Genomic DNA, 22727 nt, shown 5'->3' on the forward strand with positions numbered 1-22727 from the left:
CTGTCTAATACCAAATCTAAATTATGACTTTTCTGACATTAAAGCTACTATATTATGGAATTACTGGTTCTGGGATAGTTGCCAAAATAAGCCGTGCTTCTGTTTGTAACCTGTTTGTGCCTGTGACAGTAGGTACCTCTCTACCACCTTCCTGTGGTTGCTGTATCAATATGACACTGGTAGTAAATAAAATAAAAGTCTGAAGTTTCAGAAGAATAAGATCTTAAAATGAGATTCTGGGTATGGAAATAAATTGCCAACTATTCACTGAGCCAGAAGTACAGGTGTTTATAAATAATAAACAGCAGCTGTAATGAAATAATAACATAGAACTATATTGAGATGTCTGCATCGCACTATCATGATGTCTGTAGCAACTTTTATGCAAAGCTCCTCTCACACCATGTGCAAAATATAAATATTGCGTCAGCAGTTATAACTTAGACATCAATTACCCATTACAAACCCAAACACACTGTGATCAGTAGGTCAAATAAAACTCCCGGGCAAACTTTGAAAGCAGAAAGAGTGAAATAACATCAAAGGGAACAATGGCTGGGGATGAAAGAAATCTTTGTTACAGTGAGACAATCAAGGACTGTTCTCTCATGTCAGCAGTCAGCTTTTGGGAAGTTGGTCAGAACAAATAAATGTTAATATTGCAGACTGATGCATGTGACAGGAAGTCGAGCAGGTAATGATTAGCACCAATACATAATTTATAGACGGGAATGACAACCATCCAGGTTACGGCAACGAAATGTGCGGAAACACAAATGCAAAGGATGGTTTGGGGAGGAGCCAAGGCAAAGCATGAATAATATAAAAGTCACTACACTTGCAAAAATATTGGCAAAAACCTAATTTTGATAACAGCAGATGAAGCTTGTGATGATTTCAGTGTTCTTTTACAGTCTGTGTAGCCAGTGATATCGGTACTCCTCACTGTAAACATGTAAATAATGTGGTGCTTTCTGTAGTAAACAAGCAAGAGCTATAATACTGTCCCTTTTGTGCCTGTTGCAGAGAGGTTAACGCTTATTAAGCATATTGTAGTTCCTTGCAAATGTGACTCCTTGCAAAATCGTTCTTTATGTGAAGTTATATCTTCTCAATTCAAGGAGGTGATATTACAATCCATTGGCCCCGAGTCAATGTAACTCTGTTTTGCAGCACAGGCTCATGTATTCTGATTTCCTGGTGCTTTTCCTACATTGCATCTCTCACACTGTTCTTATATAAGAAAAAAAAATTAAAAAATACAGTATCATTCTAGCAGAAATTAGACTCTTCCTGGGTGATAAAATCCTCACTTAGCACCATCTGTAAGTGGGGCTTTGCCTGATAAGACGCCTGACAATTTACAGACCTTTTCAGCACACTCTACCAGGGAACATACCTGGGCTTGAAGAGGTCACTCCCTAGAAGCTGTCAAACATGATCAGTGTTGCTTTCCAGGCTTAATGATACAAGGTGAAGGTCCCAGTCTGTACGTAATGGCTTGGGCCGAGCCTACCTAAAAGATAACTTAAAGGTTTCAGGTGAGGTTGCACAGATGTCAATTAGAAAATAAAGAGGCATGGAAACAATTTCTTCTCCAAACACAGGAAAAAATAGAAAAAATATTCCTGAATATATATTCAGGAATATAATTCCTGAATACAATGGATATGACACATACTGTGCATTTAATGGAGTGAGCCCGGCTGTATAACTTTTCTTTTTTAGTTGCATGCTCTTACACATATTAATAATCTTTTTATAGCATGCCCCTATGCTTTCACACCTTAACATCACTATTGTCTGTCATGGGAAGTGAAATCACTTGCCATGAAATCACTTAATCAATAGTCCATAACTGGAATTGGATGGCTCAAAGACCAAAATTTAAATTGGAGTTAAATCTAGAGTTTTGACAATTTTCAGATCTATATTAACAAAAGCCCCACCATACCTCAGATACTCTCTACTAAATAGGAAATCTTTCCTCATATTTACCAAGACTGCTGATTGCACTATACTTTCTAAAGACTCTATTTTTCACCTAGGAAATAGTGCACCAAGCATGCCAAGGCTGGATATTTAACAAATGCAAAGGATGGTTTGGGGAGGAGCCAAGGCAAAGCATGAATAATATAAAAGTCACTACACTTGCAAAAATATTGGCAAAAACCTAATTTTGATAACAGCAGATGAAGCTTGTGATGATTTCAGTGTTCTTTTACAGTCTGTGTAGCCAGTGATATCGGTACTCCTCACTGTAAACATGTAAATAATGTGGTGCTTTCTGTAGTAAACAAGCAAGAGCTATAATACTGTCCCTTTTGTGCCTGTTGCAGAGAGGTTAACGCTTATTAAGCATATTGTAGTTCCTTGCAAATGTGACTCCTTGCAAAATCGTTCTTTATGTGAAGTTATATCTTCTCAATTCAAGGAGGTGATATTACAATCCATTGGCCCCGAGTCAATGTAACTCTGTTTTGCAGCACAGGCTCATGTATTCTGATTTCCTGGTGCTTTTCCTACATTGCATCTCTCACACTGTTCTTATATAAGAAAAAAAAATTAAAAAATACAGTATCATTCTAGCAGAAATTAGACTCTTCCTGGGTGATAAAATCCTCACTTAGCACCATCTGTAAGTGGGGCTTTGCCTGATAAGACGCCTGACAATTTACAGACCTTTTCAGCACACTCTACCAGGGAACATACCTGGGCTTGAAGAGGTCACTCCCTAGAAGCTGTCAAACATGATCAGTGTTGCTTTCCAGGCTTAATGATACAAGGTGAAGGTCCCAGTCTGTACGTAATGGCTTGGGCCGAGCCTACCTAAAAGATAACTTAAAGGTTTCAGGTGAGGTTGCACAGATGTCAATTAGAAAATAAAGAGGCATGGAAACAATTTCTTCTCCAAACACAGGAAAAAATAGAAAAAATATTCCTGAATATATATTCAGGAATATAATTCCTGAATACAATGGATATGACACATACTGTGCATTTAATGGAGTGAGCCCGGCTGTATAACTTTTCTTTTTTAGTTGCATGCTCTTACACATATTAATAATCTTTTTATAGCATGCCCCTATGCTTTCACACCTTAACATCACTATTGTCTGTCATGGGAAGTGAAATCACTTGCCATGAAATCACTTAATCAATAACTGGAATTGGATTCTAACCAATAATTGGAATTGGATTAATAACTGGAATTGGATGGCTCAAAGACCAAAGTCCATAACTGGAATTGGATGGCTCAAAGACCAAAATTTAAATTGGAGTTAAATCTAGAGTTTTGACAATTTTCAGATCTATATTAACAAAAGCCCCACCATACCTCAGATACTCTCTACTAAATAGGAAATCTTTCCTCATATTTACCAAGACTGCTGATTGCACTATACTTTCTAAAGACTCTATTTTTCACCTAGGAAATAGTGCACCAAGCATGCCAAGGCTGGATATTTAAGAAGCAGAAAGTGCTGTGCTTGTTATGCTTGTTACCATCTTTTTATATACTTAGTTGGGGTATCTGTGGCCGAGTAGTCTAAGAACATACATATAAGAGAAAAGATGTTACCAGAAGTTGTAACTTGGATCTACAGATAAAGCTGGAAAAAATGGGCACCGGTTTGCCCACGTGAGCCCTTCTTCAGGTCTCAACTAGAGGGCAGCACTAATTGGGAGAAATCCTAATTACTTTGCTGGTTTTACACGGATGCAGACTTTTACAGTTATTCCTTAAAGTCAAAATTATCAATATAGGATTTTCTATACTGTAGACATTTTGGTGGCTGGAGATGTTAATCCCAAAATATAAGAAGGCAGTGTTTTGGGCTACCTTGATCAAAGGGAAGACCCTCACATGGCATGCCTACCACCAGCATTCGTTCCGTTTTACACAGAAGTTACTGACGCTGAACTGTGTTATACCTCATGGACAGTGCAGAGATTATAGGATGATAATATCCTGGTGGCTATCTATCATTTTGGGTCCTTCAGGTATTCCTTCAGGCATGTTCTTCCACAGAAGCAAAAGTGAGGCTTTGTTTCCACTGAATCCATATTTCCCCAATACCAAAACTAGCTCAGGAGATATCTGTATTCCATGTATATTCAAGCTGCCATAAATAAAGCTCCCTCACCCTGCATTTTCTAGCACTAAGCAAAATCACCAAGCAGATGGGTAAAATTTCAGTACTGCAAATTAAGTGTCTCAGCGTACAGCTAAGGATTGTAAGTGCTTTTCTGTTGAATGTCTTTTTATCCATCCCAGAAATGCTTTAACACCCTAGTAAAAAAAAAAAAAAAAAGCTTGAATATGTATATAGAAATATAAAAATATCTATCAGATAGTATACATTTATGCAAATCCTTAGAAGGGAGAAGGAAATGAAGCGGAACTAAATATTCATTGCTGGTGGTTCTCCCCCTTCTTTTTCAAAATCACAGAGCCACGTGATTTGTCTCCTCACAATAAACAGTTTCAGATATACTGACATACTTTTCTCTGTTTTAAAAGCTAGAAGGAAAACTGTGTCAGAAATCTCACTCAGGAAAAAAACCTTCATTAGTGCCCTTTTCAGAATGCCTAACAAGGAAAACAAAAGATTTCCCAGAAGGAAAAGATACACCAAATTCATTCAAACAACAAAATAAATAATCTCAAATTAATATAACATTACATAAGTATTTCCTAGCTGTTTATAAGAAGGTTACAAATCTTTCCTTAAGAATAAACTCTTATTTCTACCTGCAAAATTCAAGCAGCTGGAAAAAGTTAACATTTAATGAAAAATCAATTCACCTGATTATAAAAGGAAGTATCCATGTGCCTTTAAATCATCTGCAATGCTATAAAAGGTGGGTTGTTTGCCTGAGGAGGGTAAAAAAAATAATTTTTTTTTAGGAAGACAGGTGTTCTGTGGGAGATTAAGTACAAGTTGAATTGCCTGTGGACATTTTTTTCCCCTTTTGATAGTTGGAGATTTGTAGAACAGTATTGTTGCTTCTATATGAATGTGTGTTATCTAAATTTTTAAGGTGCTGTCTGATGTTTTAGAAGCCTTGTTTAGCAGGTGGTTTGTTAATTGTTGTAGATTAGGAAGATATAAGGAAATAAAATTCATTTTCAAAATTTGGAAACAAAAGTTAGAAAAAGCTCATTCCCTCTACTGGAGTTTGTTTGTGAGTATAAGCTCTCTGGATGTTTTTGGTTTGGGGCCATGGAGAAGTAATAGATTTCTGTGCCATGTGCAACTCAAAAGCCTGTGCTTAATTAGGGGAGGTTGTTAGCCCTGTGGGGCAGAAAATAAATTCTGTGACCCAGAGAGTAAAGAAAGGAAATGACTAATCCTCTAACTGGTAAGTGCTAATAAATTTTTATTCTGAGATGATGAAACTGGTTTAGAAGGTTTCTCTTTTTCTAATACATGGAGGCCCATGGTCCATGTCATGGCTAAGACCAAAAAGGGAATCCCATCATAACCTTCTTGCCTGCTAGGATTTGGATAGGAGTCCAAATTGTTTCCTTGGTAGGAGCGTGTTGGCTTTTTGGTCCATGGCCAAAAATGTCTTCAAGTGAGTAACAGTGGTTCTCGGGAGCTGCTGAACTTAGGAGGAAGCTTTGTCAGGTGTGTACCATGTTATGGCTTGTGCTGAGGAATAACAAGCTCAGTAACATCTATTATTAACATTTGGTAATTGTGAGTAAACTCAACTATTATTTAGTGAGCTGGGTAAACAGCTTAGGAGCTGTTTAAGTGGTGTAACAGCTGGATGTTTTGACTCAGCATTTTCCTGCAGACTACAAGGCGACGGCATTTCCGTACAGATGGATAGGAGTATATTTTTCTTTTTATGTTTTCTGTTTTTCCTTTCTGAACCAGGCTGTGGAGCTGGGGTGGTGTTGTTTTCAAGACCTGGGGGAAGTAAAGCTATCTGGGTTCCAACCAGGCAGGCGAAAAGATGACAGGATTCCATGAGAAAACACTTTAACTCTTTAGCTAACTCTATATGCAGTTACTGTGGAGAGATAACATGCTAATCAAAAGGAAACATATGGCTAAATCTATTTCTGTGGAAGTTTTGTGTAAGCCTGGTGTGAATGTGATAACGCAACTAACATCTATGCGTGTTGCTAATCCTGCTAAAATTAATATAATTATTTGGGTAAATTTGCTATGTAAACAGCTGCCACTAAGTTGATGCTTCAAGATGTATATGTTTCACATCTAGGTGCTCAGTTGATGTTTATCTGTGAAGTTTGTAGTTCAGATTGCATTACACTGCTGCTTTTTTCTTTTTTTTTTTTCCCAAGTGAGTATACCTTAACCACCGGATGACATAGGAACCAATAGAGACTAAGCAGTATCTTGTGTGATTTCAAATTTGTCATGCCAGCTGTAAATAGTGAAGAATGCTAATTTCAGCAGAATGTGAAACAAAGAGGATCTTTTAATGACAGGGTTCAGCAAGGGGAAATAAGCTTTGTAATGTTTAGTGGGTGGAGATGAAAGAGATCAGAAGGGAATTCAGTGAAGTGGGTAAGGCAACCCCTCTTTGCCTGAATCTGGTATTTGCTATCAGTAAGCAGTCAAATGAGTTACATTTCAATGTGCTTGTAAGCAGCAGACTGTTCCTTCTTAGGTATGTCCCCAACTGGGGTGGAACAATAGTTATACTGGAAGGTATAACTTGGCCTTAATATTAAAATGGGTTGTTTTTCCTAACACAAGCCGCTGTAGTGAAAAGCGGTCAGACAAACATGCAGCTGCAGAAGGGCAGACAAACAGGATGATGAAAAGCAATGCCAGAGAGAGACAATTAGAGGAAGTGTCTTATTTCAACACGCAATGTCCTCCTTGGCCTCCTGGCAGCTTCTTTTAATAATCCTGAAAAGATCAGGGACAACCCAACATAAACAGGGTTACCAAGTCTTCATGTAATTTTAATAGTTAAAGAAGAAGTATTCACAAGACCAATTTTTAGCATAAGGAAACCTGAACAGGTAGTAGAATTTCTAGTGATTAAAATGTTGTATGAGCAATGCAATTACTAATACAGAAACCACTCTGTGCTACCTCTGTTTTTTCCTGTTTCCTACAACATATTGGTCTCTGGAGTTATTTCATGAGAGCAGCTGTTCACGTTTTCCATAAGATTATTCACTTACCTTTCTGTAATGCAGATTGGTACTGTTTAAATAAGACAACAGGAAGCTCAGGGCCAACTTTTGATGTCATTACCCTGGAGCTGAAAACTTTGTTTTCCTTGTTTCCACTTAAACTGTGAGTATATTCACATCCGCAAGAATTGAAGTACTATGCATGGTGTGAAATACACTTTGGGGTAAAATCACAGAGGAAGCTGAAGATTCTTGACCTAGTTGAAGATGTTCCTGTTCATGGCAGGCTAGGTGGGTGGACTAGATGACCTTTAAAGGCCCCTTCCAACCCAAACTATACTATGATTCAAAGCAGGCATTGAAAATGGAGTTACGACGCCTGGAGTTCAGTTGTTGCTATTTTGTTATTTGTTTCCCTATGTGAGATGCATCTCTCCTAATTTCACTTCTCTAAAATAAAAAATGGTTGTATTTTTTTGAAATTTTAGGGGCATGCTAATTGGTGGTAGATACTAAAATGATTGGGCCACAGAAATAGAGGATGGAAGACAGGTATTCATTGGGAAAAATATAGGGTTAGATGGGTTTTTTTGCAAAACTACCTTGAGTCCACACAAAAGAAGAGGTGATAGGGAATGCCAGTGAAGAACTGAGGTTACATAATGTAACCAAAGATTATTGTTAAATATACAAATAAAATAAACATGATGAAAAGACTCATACATTTATGAAACTCTCAGAAAATTAGTCAGTAAAATGGTGACAGAAATATGGTATTTCATGCTGTTGGCATAGCTACTACATAAATTAATTAAACCTGAAGTGGCGTGCTTTGTGTACTGCGTTATAGTGCAATATCAAATTAATTCCAGTGGGAGGAGAGCCCTGTGGGATGATTAGTTAGTTGTGATTTATACAATTACTTGAATACCTTCCAACTTCATAATGTCTGGCAAGATGGAGAGTTCCCAAGCATACTGCGGGAACAGATTGGCCGATCAGTGTGGAGTAGCATTTACAATTCACGTTAGCATGGTGTGATGGGATGAAGTAAGGTAAATGAGAGTATGATTTGTAATTAATACCTAGTTTATAAAGTCTAAAACTGACTTTTAGGCACATGTTCCTTGAAGCAGATTAGCAGGAGTCATAACTAAGTTCTTTAGGGCATCTGAAGGGCCTGTTTTATCTTTTCCCCCTGGCGAGAGCTGTAGGAGGGCAGCAGTGTTGTGCAGAACAACCCACCACCTCAAACCATGTTCTTCAGGTGCTTCCCAGCCCCACAGGCTCTCCCTGACTGTTTGATGTGTCGCAGGACAACACACACACAACTTGTCAATGGGCTGGTATCTCAAACGTTGGGATGTTGCCAGCTAGAGATGTCTGAGATAACAGATGTATGGTCTTTGGGGTGGGCACTGTTCTGTTCTCATGTGGTGCTTGCTGCAATGCAGCCCACAGCAAGGACACGTGGGGTACTTGATGCTTACCTGTGAGTGTAGTGTAACTGTGACTAACTGTACGTGAAATTTTCAGTATGTTAGGGAGGAAGAGAATATAACAACTTCTCAAGGTGTGGAGGACAAAAAGTGAGCAGATTTGAAATAGGATGGATTATTTTTAGTTTCTCTTGTCCTTGCCTTTGTGAGTCATTTAGGATATGGCATCTGGATCAATGATATAGTCTTGTGACACAGAAAGTATGCTCTACATGTACTCCACAACAGACTTGCTTAACTCCCAAAACTGATAGTTCTGCATAGGGAATGATAGATCCACAAAACTCCACACTTCTACAATTTAAACCCAAATGTATCAGAGCAAATTCACTTCCAAGTAATTCTTCATCAGGCTTTTTGTAGCTGGAATGGCTGCAAGAAATCTAATTCTGTGATCAGAAGCAAAGGGGCAAAAAAGCCCGGTACTCAGTCTGAAGGACTGTTTGTCACTTTGTCTGAACAATGCTCGTGTAGCACAATGGCCTGGATGTGTCCCATGGAGCCTTTTAGCCACTAATGCAAAATGCCAACATGAATTATTGCTTTGAAAAGCAGGAGTGTGTGAATGAACCTTCCAGCACACTTGATACAGTTTTGCTTCGCATAATAAACTTCAGTAGCTCAACACACCGTGCTCCTGAATGTTTCTTTTTTTTTTTAAAAAAAAAAAGGTTTTGAATTAACAGTATCAGTTAATAGACAACTTTTTGTACTTGCCACATCCAAGCCAGGCTGTGCAATCAACAGGAAAGATAAGAAGGTCAAACAGGAAGAGCTGTGCTGGAGTCAGTTCTGAGCAGAGCTGAGGAAGGCACAGATCTGTCTGCTCTTTGCCGGCTTATTACAGTGAATCAGACTTGGAAAAGGTAGGAGAAGTCCTGTGCTCTGCATCTGCACGTCTGTCTTTTGCTCTGTTTTAGACACTTGTGGTCTGGTATTTGACTGTAGGTTTATTGTCAACATGTTAGAACTGCAGGCAGTTAAACAGGGGTGATTTCAGTAGCGTTCAATGCTTTGGTGTGGCTATAACAAAATGACTGGAAAATAGGTATAACTGCGATCTGTCATGGTCATGAGGACCTGCTGGGAGTTCCTGTGCTGCTCCGTGTTCCCTCTTCTAGGCAGCGTGGTGTGAGCTGAGCTGCTGTTCAGTAGCAGGGGCATTCCTCCTGCTTTATTCCCCTGCTTTGGCTGCCACAGGTCAAACGCCCTCAAATCCAGCACTCACAATGAAGTATCGAGATTCATAGATGCCTTTTATAGTTTTCTAGCAGTGAACTGATTTTTCTTTAAAGCACCCCTATAGTTCATGCTTATTTTTTGTAAGCTATGAAATTGTGAATTTTAGTCTACAATTTTCAATATCTAAATTTTAAAATTTTGGATTTATAGTGCTTTGACAACCGGATTGCAGATGGGAAGTGTATTTCAGTGCTACTCAGGTATGAAGAAACTGAATCATAAGAAAGGGTTAAAACTTGTAAAGGAATCTAATGCATCTTTTAATCTTGCTAGGGCTCGTTTGTTTGTAGAACAACCCTGAACAATGATGCTGCTTGCAACATAGTTTACTAAGAATTGCTAACTAACCTAAAGTTACTTCAGTGATAAAGGAGTCAATCTTCCAATTTTGGAGAGCACTAAGTTTCCTAAGTGCTTTTACCCTGATTACAGACAGGCTTTACCTTTCTATGGAATACATAACACTTTTTTTCTTCCAGTGCTGCTAAGTGTTGCCTGTACAGTACATGGTATGGAATTTCTCTAAATTCATGTCTGTGACTGAATTTCATAGAGATCAAGGCTGTGATTTACCCTCTGGGATAAAGTTTATAATGATCCTGGTTGTAAGATGTTTGTAGCCTGATACAGAAGCTGTGGAACAAGTGTGAGTTGAAACTGGGGAGAAGGAATAATAAAACTACTTCAGTGTCAGTTTGGGAAAATGACCCAGGTTAACTTAAGACAGTACTGTTGCAAGACAGGTATTGTGTGACGTGGGATGTACAGGAGATGAAGCAGAGCAGAAGATTAAGGGTGTGCACGCAGTCAGAGGTCCTTGAAATTAATGCAACCCAGGTTTCACTAGTCGTCTAGGCTGGCTTGGAGCCCTGAATGCAACACACCGCATGAAATGAGTAAAAATTTTGGGGTAACCAGAGTTTGGCTGGTTTAGGTGCAGCAGCAATGGTTAGAAGAGTCTGGAGACTTTAAATTTAGAAGAGTTGCTCTGATCCACCAGGGGCTTAGGTGAGATGAGATGAGTGGAGTAACACAGTAGCTGATGCTCATCTTTTTTTTTTTTTTTTTGTTTATATGGAGATTGATGCAAAGAGGAACAATGGCAGAAACCTTGTACCTTCCTGGAAGTTTTCAATATGTATAAATAATCCTCTTGGGATAAATTAATGCCACTTTACATTCACCTCTGTGCTCTGGCTATTTCTCCAGCACTTCTATAGCACTCCTGTATGACCATAAATAATCTGTCTTGATTTCCATCTCTGTAAAACTGCAATAATTATAGTTGCTGGTGATAACTTGAAGCTAGGAGTTAATAAATTGTCCTGAGCCTCCTAGAGAGAAGATGATGAATGAAAGAGAAATATTGTATTGCATGAAGGTTTTTAGGCAACTAGTTCAAATATAAACCATTTTTATATACTGGGTCCTATTCTAATACTTAGAAACATGCCTTTAAAGAGAGAGCCAGAACTTTTTTGGTGGATGGTATTAGATTTCTTCTTTAACCCCCTTCAATGGGAAGGAGTTGGGGGGAAGAGAAAGTGTTTCTGTCATCCACAACTCCTCTTAAAACAAGAAAAGGTAGGGGAAAAAACCCACTCAACCTGCATAGTTAGGGAAATGGAAAATGTCAACTATAAGTTTTTCCTTCTGGTTAGCTGTGGTTTTAGATAAAAACACTTGATGAAAAGGAAGCAGCAACAGAGGGAAAAGCATGATAATGGAATGTAACTTCCAGTAGGAAAAAAGAGTCTTATTTCCACCTTGTGTTTAACAGCTGTTGAATACAGACCTTTCCAGCCTGCCCTGCCCTGTGAGAGGGCAAGGGGGATGTGGAGTGACCTTCTGAGCCTCGTAAGCCTGGACAGGAGCTACCAATGGCTCTGTGGAGGGCAGCATGTCCAGGGAGCTCAGGCCATGGGGAGGGATGACTCCTGTAGGAGTTCTTGAGCTGTCCACCATCTGCCTTTCCTCTGTTAACCCTCATCCCCACTGCAAGTGCCTGCCTTAGAAAGTGAGGTTCTCCCACATCAGCGGGGAGTGCCCACTCTTGCCTGCATGGCTTCTGAATAGAGGATGGCTCCTGGTTTGGGAAAATGAGAAGATCATTAAATTTTATGGTCAACATCCTGCACCAAATACACATTTCTTGGTCAAGCCTCAAAGAGCATGAGGTAAAATAATTTTGTCTAAATTATAAATAAAATTCAGGTAACTGTAGATTGTACAAACTAATTATAGAAGACAAACTTACTTTACAAGGTGAGTGTTAGATCTTTAATCCATTTCTTCATCTTGTGTTTGTTGCTACCAACAAATGGCTAGTTGTTATTAAGTATAACAGTAAGTTAGCATCACACGTTTATGAAAAATCTGTAATGATGAGGGTGACTCAAGTACTGAAGTTTAATATTCTCTGTTTTATAGTGGCTGAATGTTTTTCTCTGGTTTGGTGCCCCTGAATTTGTTTTAATTTGTACTGGAATGGTTTAATAATTGATGAGAAACCATCAGCATGATAAATATGATGGTTATACCATAGCATTGCTTGTGTGTTACAGTTTTGCTCCTTGGGATACTTATATGATAGTCAAAGGTGAACAGTAGAAGGACAGAGATGTGGTGCAAAGTTCTATGAAATCTTTGTTATTTGGGACCAAATTTGCATCACTTAGGATACATTTAGATGCTAAATAAACATTTGAAAGGTCCTACGTATACTAGGTGCCTAGCTACAGGAAAGTTGTTTGCTATCTTGTTCTCAGAGCCTCATGAGTTGATATTTGGTAGTTGAAACAAACATTATAGATGGGAAAGGAATCTGAAGAGGAGAGCATGACTATTAAAAATGTTTTAAAGATTTTTATTTTCATGCTGTGTATCTTAGAAAAACCAAGAGAAAAAATTGATAAGAATATACCACTCCTGCATTTCTTTCACTCATTCTGATTTTTTTCCCTTGGCTTAGGCTCTGGGATACTATGACTGAATCTTCTTAAGCAGATCATACCCATTTTGATTCGTTCAGATGTCCTACTTGCTCTTACAGCACCATGCTTTGTAGGCCATTCACAACCCTGTTTATGTTACGTTTACCAACATGCATTGACCCAGAAGACACGAAAAGTTAATTGATATCTCTTCAACTCAACTGAATTCTAAGAATTCAAGTCACAGTATGTTTTCTTCCTAAATCTTGTTGAGGATGATAATTCTGCTTGTAGATAGGAGCTGATGGGGGAAAAAAAAATATTCTGAACACTGAATTTTATTTCTGGGATTAAGGATAATCCTGATCTAAAAATAACAACTGGTTTTGGATTCATAGAACAATGTAAATTAAACCACCACCTTTGAAATTGAATTACCCTTAATATCACAATATTTACATCTTCATCAACAGAAGATAGCAGTATTTACAAAACATATGCAGAAGAGCGTTTCATTCTTAAGTGTGGAAATCACAATGCATTACATATAATCCTGGTACAGTAGTGCAAAGAATGGTGTTAGCTCCTGTCACTACCTTAAAGAAAAGACCAGCTATACAAATGGAAAAGCTTATCCCTATCAAAGTGTGTTTGGTCTGTGGCAGGCCTTTATTTTTAATCATTTATAACTAGGTCATTGAGTCTGATAAGCAGTTTTTCAGGGAAATTCGCAAGAGAAACTGAGATCTAAAGTCAGAACTACAATGTTAACCAATTGTGGTAGTGGAAATACTCTTTTCTGAGAAAAGGCATCAAAATCAATTGTGTTTGAGTTACTATCTGTGTTTTATTGGCATAAATGAATTTATACATATAATTGTATATGGAAAACTGATGTGACATCACAAAGCATCTTTTGAAAATCAGCCTCATTGCACTTTTGAATAAATGGCAAAATGGGATCATGAAAACGTTAAAACAATATCTAGCCTAGATTTCTTCATGCGCCAGTAACTTACATGCTTGTGGTAGATACGGTCATGGTTTAATTCTCTGACCTGGTCATACCACCTGTATGTATACCTCATTAATTTTTTTATAATTGCATAACATGCTTATGTCTATATATAGTTTACTGCTTATTCAAGTGCTCCATGGGCTAAAGGTCACAATGACTGCAAAACAGAGTATGGAAGTTGTGCAAACAGGTTGCTGCCTTGTCCTGTGTCCCCTCCCACCACGGCAGACAGCTAGGAGCTCTTGCTGCTGTTCATGTTGGGGCTCAGTTGGCTCAGGTTTAGGGATCTAGAAGATGAAGCTTGGAGAGCAAGAAGTGTTGGAAGGGATGTATGCGAAGAAGTAAGACACAACAATATGCTTTGGGATACCCCATATTATGGTGAACAGAGAAGGGAGAAATTTGCAGACCAGTCTGAAGGCAGATTGTAAAGGTGACCAGGCAGAAGTCTGAGGTTTTGGCAGAGAAAAAGCAATCTTCCATCAACAGCTTTGGTTTTAACCAATTTCTGCTGGAAAAGAAATAAGAGAGGAAATTTCACAAAGATTTCAAGTTTGTATACTCATAATAAAAGCAGCTTGTTAACGAGTATAGCTGGAGTAAGCACAGAGGAATTTGGATTCAGTTCAAGTGACAGGATTACAGCAAAATCTATCCTGTAGCTTTATGAAATCAGTTAAAGAGACATGTGAGAACCCACTGAGGAAAAGGGTCTAAATATCAGTGGGGACCGTGCTGGCTATGAGTCATGTCCTCTGCAGATGCACTGGCTGATGGCTTGGCTGAGCTTTTCTGAAGCTGCAGTAGCTTGTGCCCAAGAAATGGGAAGGCAGGATGTCCCACCTCAGTGACTGGAGAGGGAGCAGTGAAGCTTGCAACTTCTTGTGCTCTACTTCCATTTCTATTCCTTTTTCCTGATGTTCATGCCAATAACAGTCTTGCTGCCAGACTTGCCCTCTACCTTCAGTAGATTGCTTTAGTGCTTTGCTGCAAAAAAACCTCTTTGGATCCTTGCATAGCAGTCTTCCTTCAGTGTGAGTTCCTGCAGAGGATTCATTCTTTATCTGGATTTACAAAAACCTTCCTGTTTGTTTGGATTAAGCATGCAGTACCCGTTCTATTCTCATCACCTTCAGAAAATGATGTTTTTCCCCTGCATTGCCTCGGTTAATGTGAATGATGCTATCCCTTGGAGGCTCTGCATTAAAGCTGGCCAAGAATGAATAATTATCAGTAGGCATGAGGACATTTCACTTCAGGCCTTGGAGGCCTTGGATTGTTGGCTAGTGGTTGAATCTATTGCTTTGTTGCTAAAGCAGTGATGCCACCTAATTGCAGGAGCTTTTTCTAGGATGAATTTGGGTGCTAAACCACAATGCCCCTCAAAGAAGTCTAAAGGAAATACTGTATATTACAATTAAAAATAACTCCTGCAAGAGAGGAACAGCTCTTGAACATGTTCATATATTATGAGAGCTATTTTAAAATATACTATTGAATTTTCCCTCAGATTGTTGATCATGTTAATTGCATCACTGTGAGGAACTGCAAATTATGGAGAGTTCGGTGGTGGAGAGCACGTCCGTGCCCAGTGCTAACGCCATCATCCCTGGTCCTGAGGGACAGCAAGACAGGAACTTGGAGAGGAGAGAAATGGAGCGGGGAAAGTGGAGCTCTGACTGGAAGCATGCAGAAGCCAATGCTGCCATCGGCACTGCCAGGGAAGGAGATGGGATGGACAGGCTGCAAGAACAAATGGGTAAGACCTCGATCAGTACAGCCTGGTCACTCTGCTCTTGACTTTTCTTTACGTTTAAATTACTGTGTTCTTTAAACATTGCTTGCTGTGCTTGAGAAGAGAGCTATCAGGTGATTTTCAGCTGAGCTATTTTTAGCATACATCTACAACTGTTAAATGTAACAAAGCAAACAGGTACATTTCCTCCATGGCAGTGCTGCACAGATTGGACTATTAAATGACCTGTATTAAATTCTCTTTGGGCAGATGAATTATCTATTAGCTAAGGCAAGCCAAGATGAAAATTATCAGAACCCAAGTGCCAGAATATAAATGTAAATACTTTGTTTAGCTCTTTTTGCTACAATACTTAAGAGTCAGAAGCAAAGATGTGTTACACTGCATGTTTCTATTTTGATCATAGAATCACGTGGGGTTGGAAGGGACCTCTGGAGATCATCTAGTCCAACCCCCTCCTCGCTCCTGCTAAAGTGGGTCTACCTAGAGCAGGTTGCACAGGAACTCGTCCAGGCGGGTTTTGAATGTCTCCAGAGAAGGAGACTCCAACACCTCTCTGGGCAGCTAAATGTGTCCTAAGTGATCAAATTTGGACTATCTCAGATTCTCATTTTTTTTCAGCAAAAGATGTAATGCTATCTTTATTTTTCTGCAAATGAAAACAAAATTCATGCAGTAAAAACATGCAAGTCAAACCTTTTTTGGCTGGAACAGGGCAGTGGCGTAGGTGACTGTCTTTCAAAACCAGTGGCCAGATGCTTTCTTTAGGGCTGAGAGCTTTCTGAATGTGAAAATACTTCAAGCCATCACGAAAAAACTACTTAATTTTAAATTGCATGTCCTATGGCTCAGAAAGACAATGTCTTTCTGTTCACAACTGCAACTCTGACATCAAAGAATACCAGGTAAAAGCACCCCAGGACAGTATAAAGTTTCTCTTCAGCTTTCCAAGAAGTATACAAGTCATCCCATTAATTAGGAATGGGACACAGAGTTCATGTTAAGTCTTTGAATCTAATTATAGGACTTAAATACATTTTAAACATTGAGACTGTTTAATAGGGACTCTTATGCTTTGCTCAAATTTAATAGCAAACTATTATTTATAATTAAACTCCTATGAGTAATAAAATGCTTACTCATATTTTTTACTTTTCCTAAAAGCTACTGAAATTAGGCCTAGTTTTTAAATAAAAATATTACTCACTGGATATTAATGTCTCAATAAATGCCTTTCAAGGAAAGTCCATATCTGGTGCTATTGAAATAATAAGAATGGCAAATTTGCATACCAAAAACAACTGCTAATGAATTGCCCTTATCAACCATTAAATTATGATCAAAGTGATACTTTTTTCCTTTTTCTAAAACTTCAAAACACTTGTTTTTACATTACTCCCAAGTATTAAGATCATAACAAATAAAGAGAAGGATTATTTCTGTCCACGTATAAACTGGTACAAGGCAGTCATATCATTGCCAGTTTTTACCACTGAAGTTTGGTGGAGGCTGCATTTAGTACAGATGCAAGGGAAGAGAAAATGAAGTCGAACTCTTGCTTCCTACTAAATGGAACTTCAGTCTCCTGAGAGGTGAACTCTCTACCAATTCTCCATCATCCTGAAGCTTCACATCAAAATGATGAAATCAAGATTTACCTTCCTCCCCAGTAGAAGAAAGAATCTTCAGATACTTTTTGTGGTTTTGGCAATTGCATAGCAGAAGCAGGAAAAATATAGGTTTTTTTCTATTAGTAATTATCCCATGCATCAAAGGGGTTGAAAGTGTGGGGTTTTGGTTTTTTTTTCAGTGTGATTTATATGGACTTAGAAAATACACTTAACCATTCCTTTCATTTATCATAATAGAGTGTTCTCAAAGTGAAAAATGCACTGATGTCAGTTCAAGGATCCTTCCTAGTCAAGCAGAGAATTTTCCAACTGGTAAGACATTTTCTTCCATCATATATTTTAAATATAATACTTTTCTCATTGCTTACTGCTTTTTGAGACAGCTATGACAACATTTATAGCAGTCACTCCTGTAACTTTATAACATACTTCATGGCACCTGTGAAGTGTCCAACTTCTACATAAGATTTGTTGAGAATTTCTCATGAAAAGAGAGAAGTATCTTATTAACTGCTATAAAAGCCAGAAACAATTTATGGACTGTATTGTAGTGGCTAATAAAAGAAGAAAAGCAAAAAAGTTCATTGCCTATTTTATTTAATTTCAATTCTTCAAATGTCTTATTTTTAAGTATGTGGCCTTTTCATGTCTTTATTTTGATTTTTTTTTTTTAATGCTGTATTTTCAATGAAGTTGCAGGTGAGAGCAGTTCTTCAGTAAAGTAGGTACAGCAGGCTTCCCTTCTGCAAGGCTTGTGACATTGATGGTCTAGTCACATTTCCCTTCTCTTGCTTGTGAAGGAAGAGAAATAATCCTCAAAAAACCAACACTGGTGTGCGCTCTGCTGTCTGGCTTGACCTGACAAATCACATCAGTGGTAGAGAGTCTCCCCCAGGCATATGGTTATTTGTAGTTCAATTATTTGTGCTTATATACCTATTTGTCTCACTCTGTACAGAGTTGGAGTTCTTTACTGGGTGTATGGATCAGAACTCACAGAAGCAGACAGGAAGATTGCCGCAGGTTCAATGGGTTTTTGGACCAAGTTTTATTTCCATAAGGCATTATTAATAGCTCTTTTGGCAGAAGCATCCGTATTTCAGTTGTTTTAATTCAATGAAATTATTATGTCAGTAATATTAACTTTATATAAAATTTAAATATGTAACTGTGGGAACAATTTAACTTGGAGTCAATTTGATTATGTAAAACAAAAATGTAAATTTTAAAGTAGTCGTCTCTTGTGCCAGTATCACTTATGGCTTCTGGTAAAATGAAAATGTCAGCAATACTGTTACTGAACAGTGATCCGAGTAACATTCAAAGACTTTAGTTTATGTTCTTTGTACTAGCAGTTGACTATATGACCACAGCTTAAACAGAGGTCTTGTAATTCAATAACACTGCTTTGTATTTCTGAGCCACCCTTCTTGACCTTAAAGTAACGAGTAATTTAGACTCAAGTCATCATAGAATTCTTGGAGATCTCCATAGGAAGCCCTCTGAAAACAGATTAAGATGCAGCATATTAGACTAGAATGTGAAAAATATCTTTTTTACCTGATTAAAAGGTGAAACTCAGGAGTTGGAATATTTTGGGGATGTACAACAATCCCATTTATTGCTGGAAGCGTGACCTATTTGCATACTTGCAATTTGAATTCTTCCTGAGTGGGTATTGTAGGCTTATATGGGCCCATCTGGGTATCTGAAAACTTATGAATATGATTTACTGTTATTGAGTTAAATTAACAGACATATGGAATTGAAGTAGCTTTATCAAAGACCCTCTTTATCTGGGAGAAGCTACCTGAAACTGTACCCTTTGCTGCAGTAATAGCTTCTTGTAAAGAGATGTCAAGATCTGGGAAGAGGTATTTAGCTGCTTTGAGATGTGCTGGGGGAATCATGTAAGTGAGTTTTTAGTTGGACTATTTATCTTGGTTGGTACTGCTCAACCAGCTAAGCTGAGAAACAGCTTTTTCAGTATTCAATTTATAGAAGCCTTCTGAAGTAGTGAAGGTGACATGTCAGATAACCATGAATTCAAGATTAGCATAAAAAGTTGTTGCAGCATGCTGAACTATCTATTTTTACTTTTTTTTTTGTTCCAGTATCTGTTTGCCTCAATTTTTAAAATATGCATGGGGTGTTTGGAAATCTGGGCATGTTCTCAATGTCCATAGAGCTGTCTAATTAGACAGATTACCAATCTGCTTGCCTTTTTCCTCTTCTCTCTTCTACATTCCCAAGTGTGTCAGTTGCCTCCCAAAATTTCTACAGACTTTCACATCACTCTCCTTTGTGTAGCTGTAGCCTTTACTATGAAACTGAAAAAATCTTGTGTTTCAGGCTAGGCTACTATCTCTACTGGATAATAAAAATGAAAAAGAAACATGCGGTAGGTCAATTTTCTGTGTCTCTGAACCTAAAAAATTAGTTCCTAATGTGGATTCTATCATTTTGAGGGACTTTCTGGTTCTCCAAAGCTGATTCGCAAAACTTGTAGCCCTGTTAAATGCATATTGTTCTCCAGATATCTCCTTGAAGTTAATGATGGTAAGACGAAAGAGTGGATGTCCTGATCCCATACTCCAGAAACAGCTCAGAGGGCAGCTCCGTCTTCTGGAAAATGACAGCAGGGAAGTGATGGCAGTTTTCAGTGTAAGTCAGCCATTTGCTTGGGAATTAATTTATTTAGTCAGAGAATGCACTCTTTGCTACTGAAATAATTTGTGTGATCTTTGGGTCCCATTCCCGTCTACATGCTGTATGCTTGAGTTCAGTGACCAGGGTTTCCCATGGCCCAAAACCATCTAGAGACATTAGAAATATCAAGCCATTGGAAAACACTGGAACACCAAATTGATGAGAAATAAATAAATCCAGCTAAAGGCATTGAAGGGTTTTATTTTAAACATGTTCTGATTTGATTTTGATCAGAGGAAATAATGATTTTCTGGTTGTTTTTTGGTTTTGTTTTGGGGTTGATTTTTTTTTTTTAATTTGCCCTCATATTAAGTCTTCAGTTTCCAGCCACTTGGAGCCATTTGGCTTGCAGGTTACCCAGGAAGCCCACTGCTGAGCCAAAGAGGAAGTCTGAGGAGAATAGCATAAATACTGGGCTTCCTAAGGCTAGATGGCTATAGCTTTAAATAGTACACACCAGGGTTAGCATATTTTCATTGCTGTCTTTAATTTGTTTGTATAAAGGAAACCTGTCTTCTACAGCCTATGAGGTTTGCTACAAATAGAATTTAAAGTCTTTCCTCTTGATGAAAAAGCAGGATGATACCATTTGACCTCTGGTGTCCCTTTTTTGTCTGAGCCATGAGTTCCAGCCTACTTTTCTAGCAAGCCAAGCACTGAAATCTTAATTAGTTATGGCTTTATGACTCTCAGATGCATGTGTTCCTACATGATTTTCCTTTCATGTGTTGTGAACTCTGTATCACCAGCCTGCTGATTTTTGTGGCTGTGAAAACAGTCTGTACTCCTGCTGCTCTGCTCTGGCTTTTGTTTAGAGAAAGATGGAGAAAGGGAGAAGGGATCAGGAGGAGAAGGAAAACAGCATACAAATAGACTAGATTTGTGGCCTTATTAGAAACAGACTAGGAAAAGGACTTTGAAGGAAGCAAGATTTATAATGATAAGTTTCCTTAGAATGTTGTTTTGATATTCAGCAGTGCATAAAGCCCTTGAGGCTGAGATATTTTAGCATGTGTTGGCAATTTATTAATAGATTTCAGGCTCTCGTTAATATTTAATCTAGTGTAGAAAGGGGCATGCAGAAGATCAAAGCAGTGATGAGGCATGCCTGTTGAAGAGGCTTAGGTTGGACTTTTCTTTTCAAAAATGAATTACTATTTTAATTTGTTCATGTTGTGTGAATTGAAAATATGGAAGTTAAACAGAATTAAGTCAGATCTTTTAAATCATGATATAACAGTCACAAAAACAGTGGATCAGCTCCATGTTGCTCAGATTACAGAAAATGTTTGAGGGACAACTTTCTTCCCTCCCCCCTGAGTTAGAATCAGTTTCTTGATCAGTCCTTAAATTGTTTTAGATGCGTTTCAACTTTGATGTGGTGGAAGCAAGGGTACAGTACTGGGAAATCATACAGTAGGATTATATCTGTTAGCTTTGCCCCTGATTTATTCTCTGAGAGAGTGATTCAGATACTTGTCTCAAATTGCCATAGTTCCTTGTATTTCCTGGGAAGACAGTAGCCAGCATCATTGGAGAGCCCTGTTTTTAAGCTAACTGAAGTGCAACCAGACTGTATATTACCACTCTTTGGCTAGAATTCATCAAAATGTGTATTTCTTTCACTTATTTGAAGGTTTATGTAGTTCTCCTTCATAGCATTTATGAAATTCCTTATAAAATCTATCCTTATAATTTACAATGATCATTGCTCATCTTTGTTAAATGCACAATTTAATGCTACTCTAGCACCACGAACCAGTACAAATGAGGATCTTACTGCATCTTTAAAAAAACAAACACCCAAAAAAATCCAGTACATTGTCTTAAGCATAGAAAGAGTCAATAAGGTAATGGCTATTCAATGTCTACCCTGGAACAAGACTGAAGGTACCATGTAGTAGGTTCAAAGATGCTTCAAAGGAGGTCTGTTTTCATATGTGTACTGAGCTCTGAAGGTAACCTAACAGCAGGATGTTGTTGATCCTAAAAATTTACTGTAGTTCCAGTAAGCTAGAGAATTTTTAAGTCAAAGAAACCAACCCAACAAACTAAAAGAAACCCTATTACTTCTTTATGCCTACATGCCTGGCAAAGGTAGTCTCCAGGCTGTAAATTGCCCTGTGCTAAAAGGGTATTCTTGGAAATAGCCAGTAGATGCTTGCTTGGCTTTCACACTCTTAAAGAGAGAATACATAGATGTGTCTGAAACATACAGTCCACTGTATGTTGTAAGTATGTGTTAAAGAACAGGTATCTCATACTCAGAAAATCCTGGATGAATTTTTTGTCCTTCATACATAGCATATATTACCTGTACTACCTATTACCTTAATACTTAGCATGTGTTACCTAGTGAGAAATTGTGGTTGTGTAAAGTACAACTGTAATTAAAGTACTGGTTTTGATTTATTTTTTTTTTTAGGAGCTCTCTGCCAGACTGCTGTCTATTCATAGTGATCAAGATCTAATAGTGGTGACATTTAAAACTTTTGAAGAAATATGGAAGTTCCTAACCTATCACTCACTAGGTAAAGCTGTTTCACCATATAACAGTTCAATATTTTTATTCCTCTGCACATAATTTATGATTGACTGGGAACCTGTTAAACAGGATTTTGAGATTCTTTGTATTAACTCCTCATAGCAGTAAGTAATGTTCCTGAACTGGGTACTAGCAACAGGGCTGGTGAGACCCTCCAGGAGAACCTGCCTTTGTCCCAAAGCAGGTAGTGGCTATCATTCCTGGCAGATGGCTTGTCTAAGATACTCCAGAATCAGGTCATATCTTATTTCTAAGCAGTCTATTGCAA

The 22727-nt window shown here is 38.1% G+C and overlaps 1 protein-coding gene across 2 annotated transcripts in view; it reads left to right on the plus strand.

Annotated features, from left to right (window-relative positions):
- Nucleotides 1-9391: 9391 nt before the first annotated feature.
- SH3TC1 (SH3 domain and tetratricopeptide repeats 1) overlaps nt 9392-22727 on the plus strand; it is a 34333-nt gene continuing 20997 nt past the window's right edge. For both annotated transcript variants that reach the window (XR_001411264.1, XM_014936046.1), the window contains exons 1-5: nt 9392-9491; nt 15329-15577; nt 17443-17517; nt 19742-19869; nt 22340-22445. Coding sequence is in view for 1 of the 2 variants with exons in the window: in XM_014936046.1 (XP_014791532.1) it covers nt 15373-15577; nt 17443-17517; nt 19742-19869; nt 22340-22445 (514 nt within the window). In the remaining variant the exon portion in view is untranslated. The remainder of the gene's footprint in view (nt 9492-15328; nt 15578-17442; nt 17518-19741; nt 19870-22339; nt 22446-22727) is intronic.

This window comes from Calidris pugnax, unplaced genomic scaffold (assembly GCF_001431845.1).
Source record: "Calidris pugnax isolate Ruff unplaced genomic scaffold, ASM143184v1 scaffold14, whole genome shotgun sequence".
Classification (NCBI taxonomy): domain Eukaryota; kingdom Metazoa; phylum Chordata; class Aves; order Charadriiformes; family Scolopacidae; genus Calidris; species Calidris pugnax.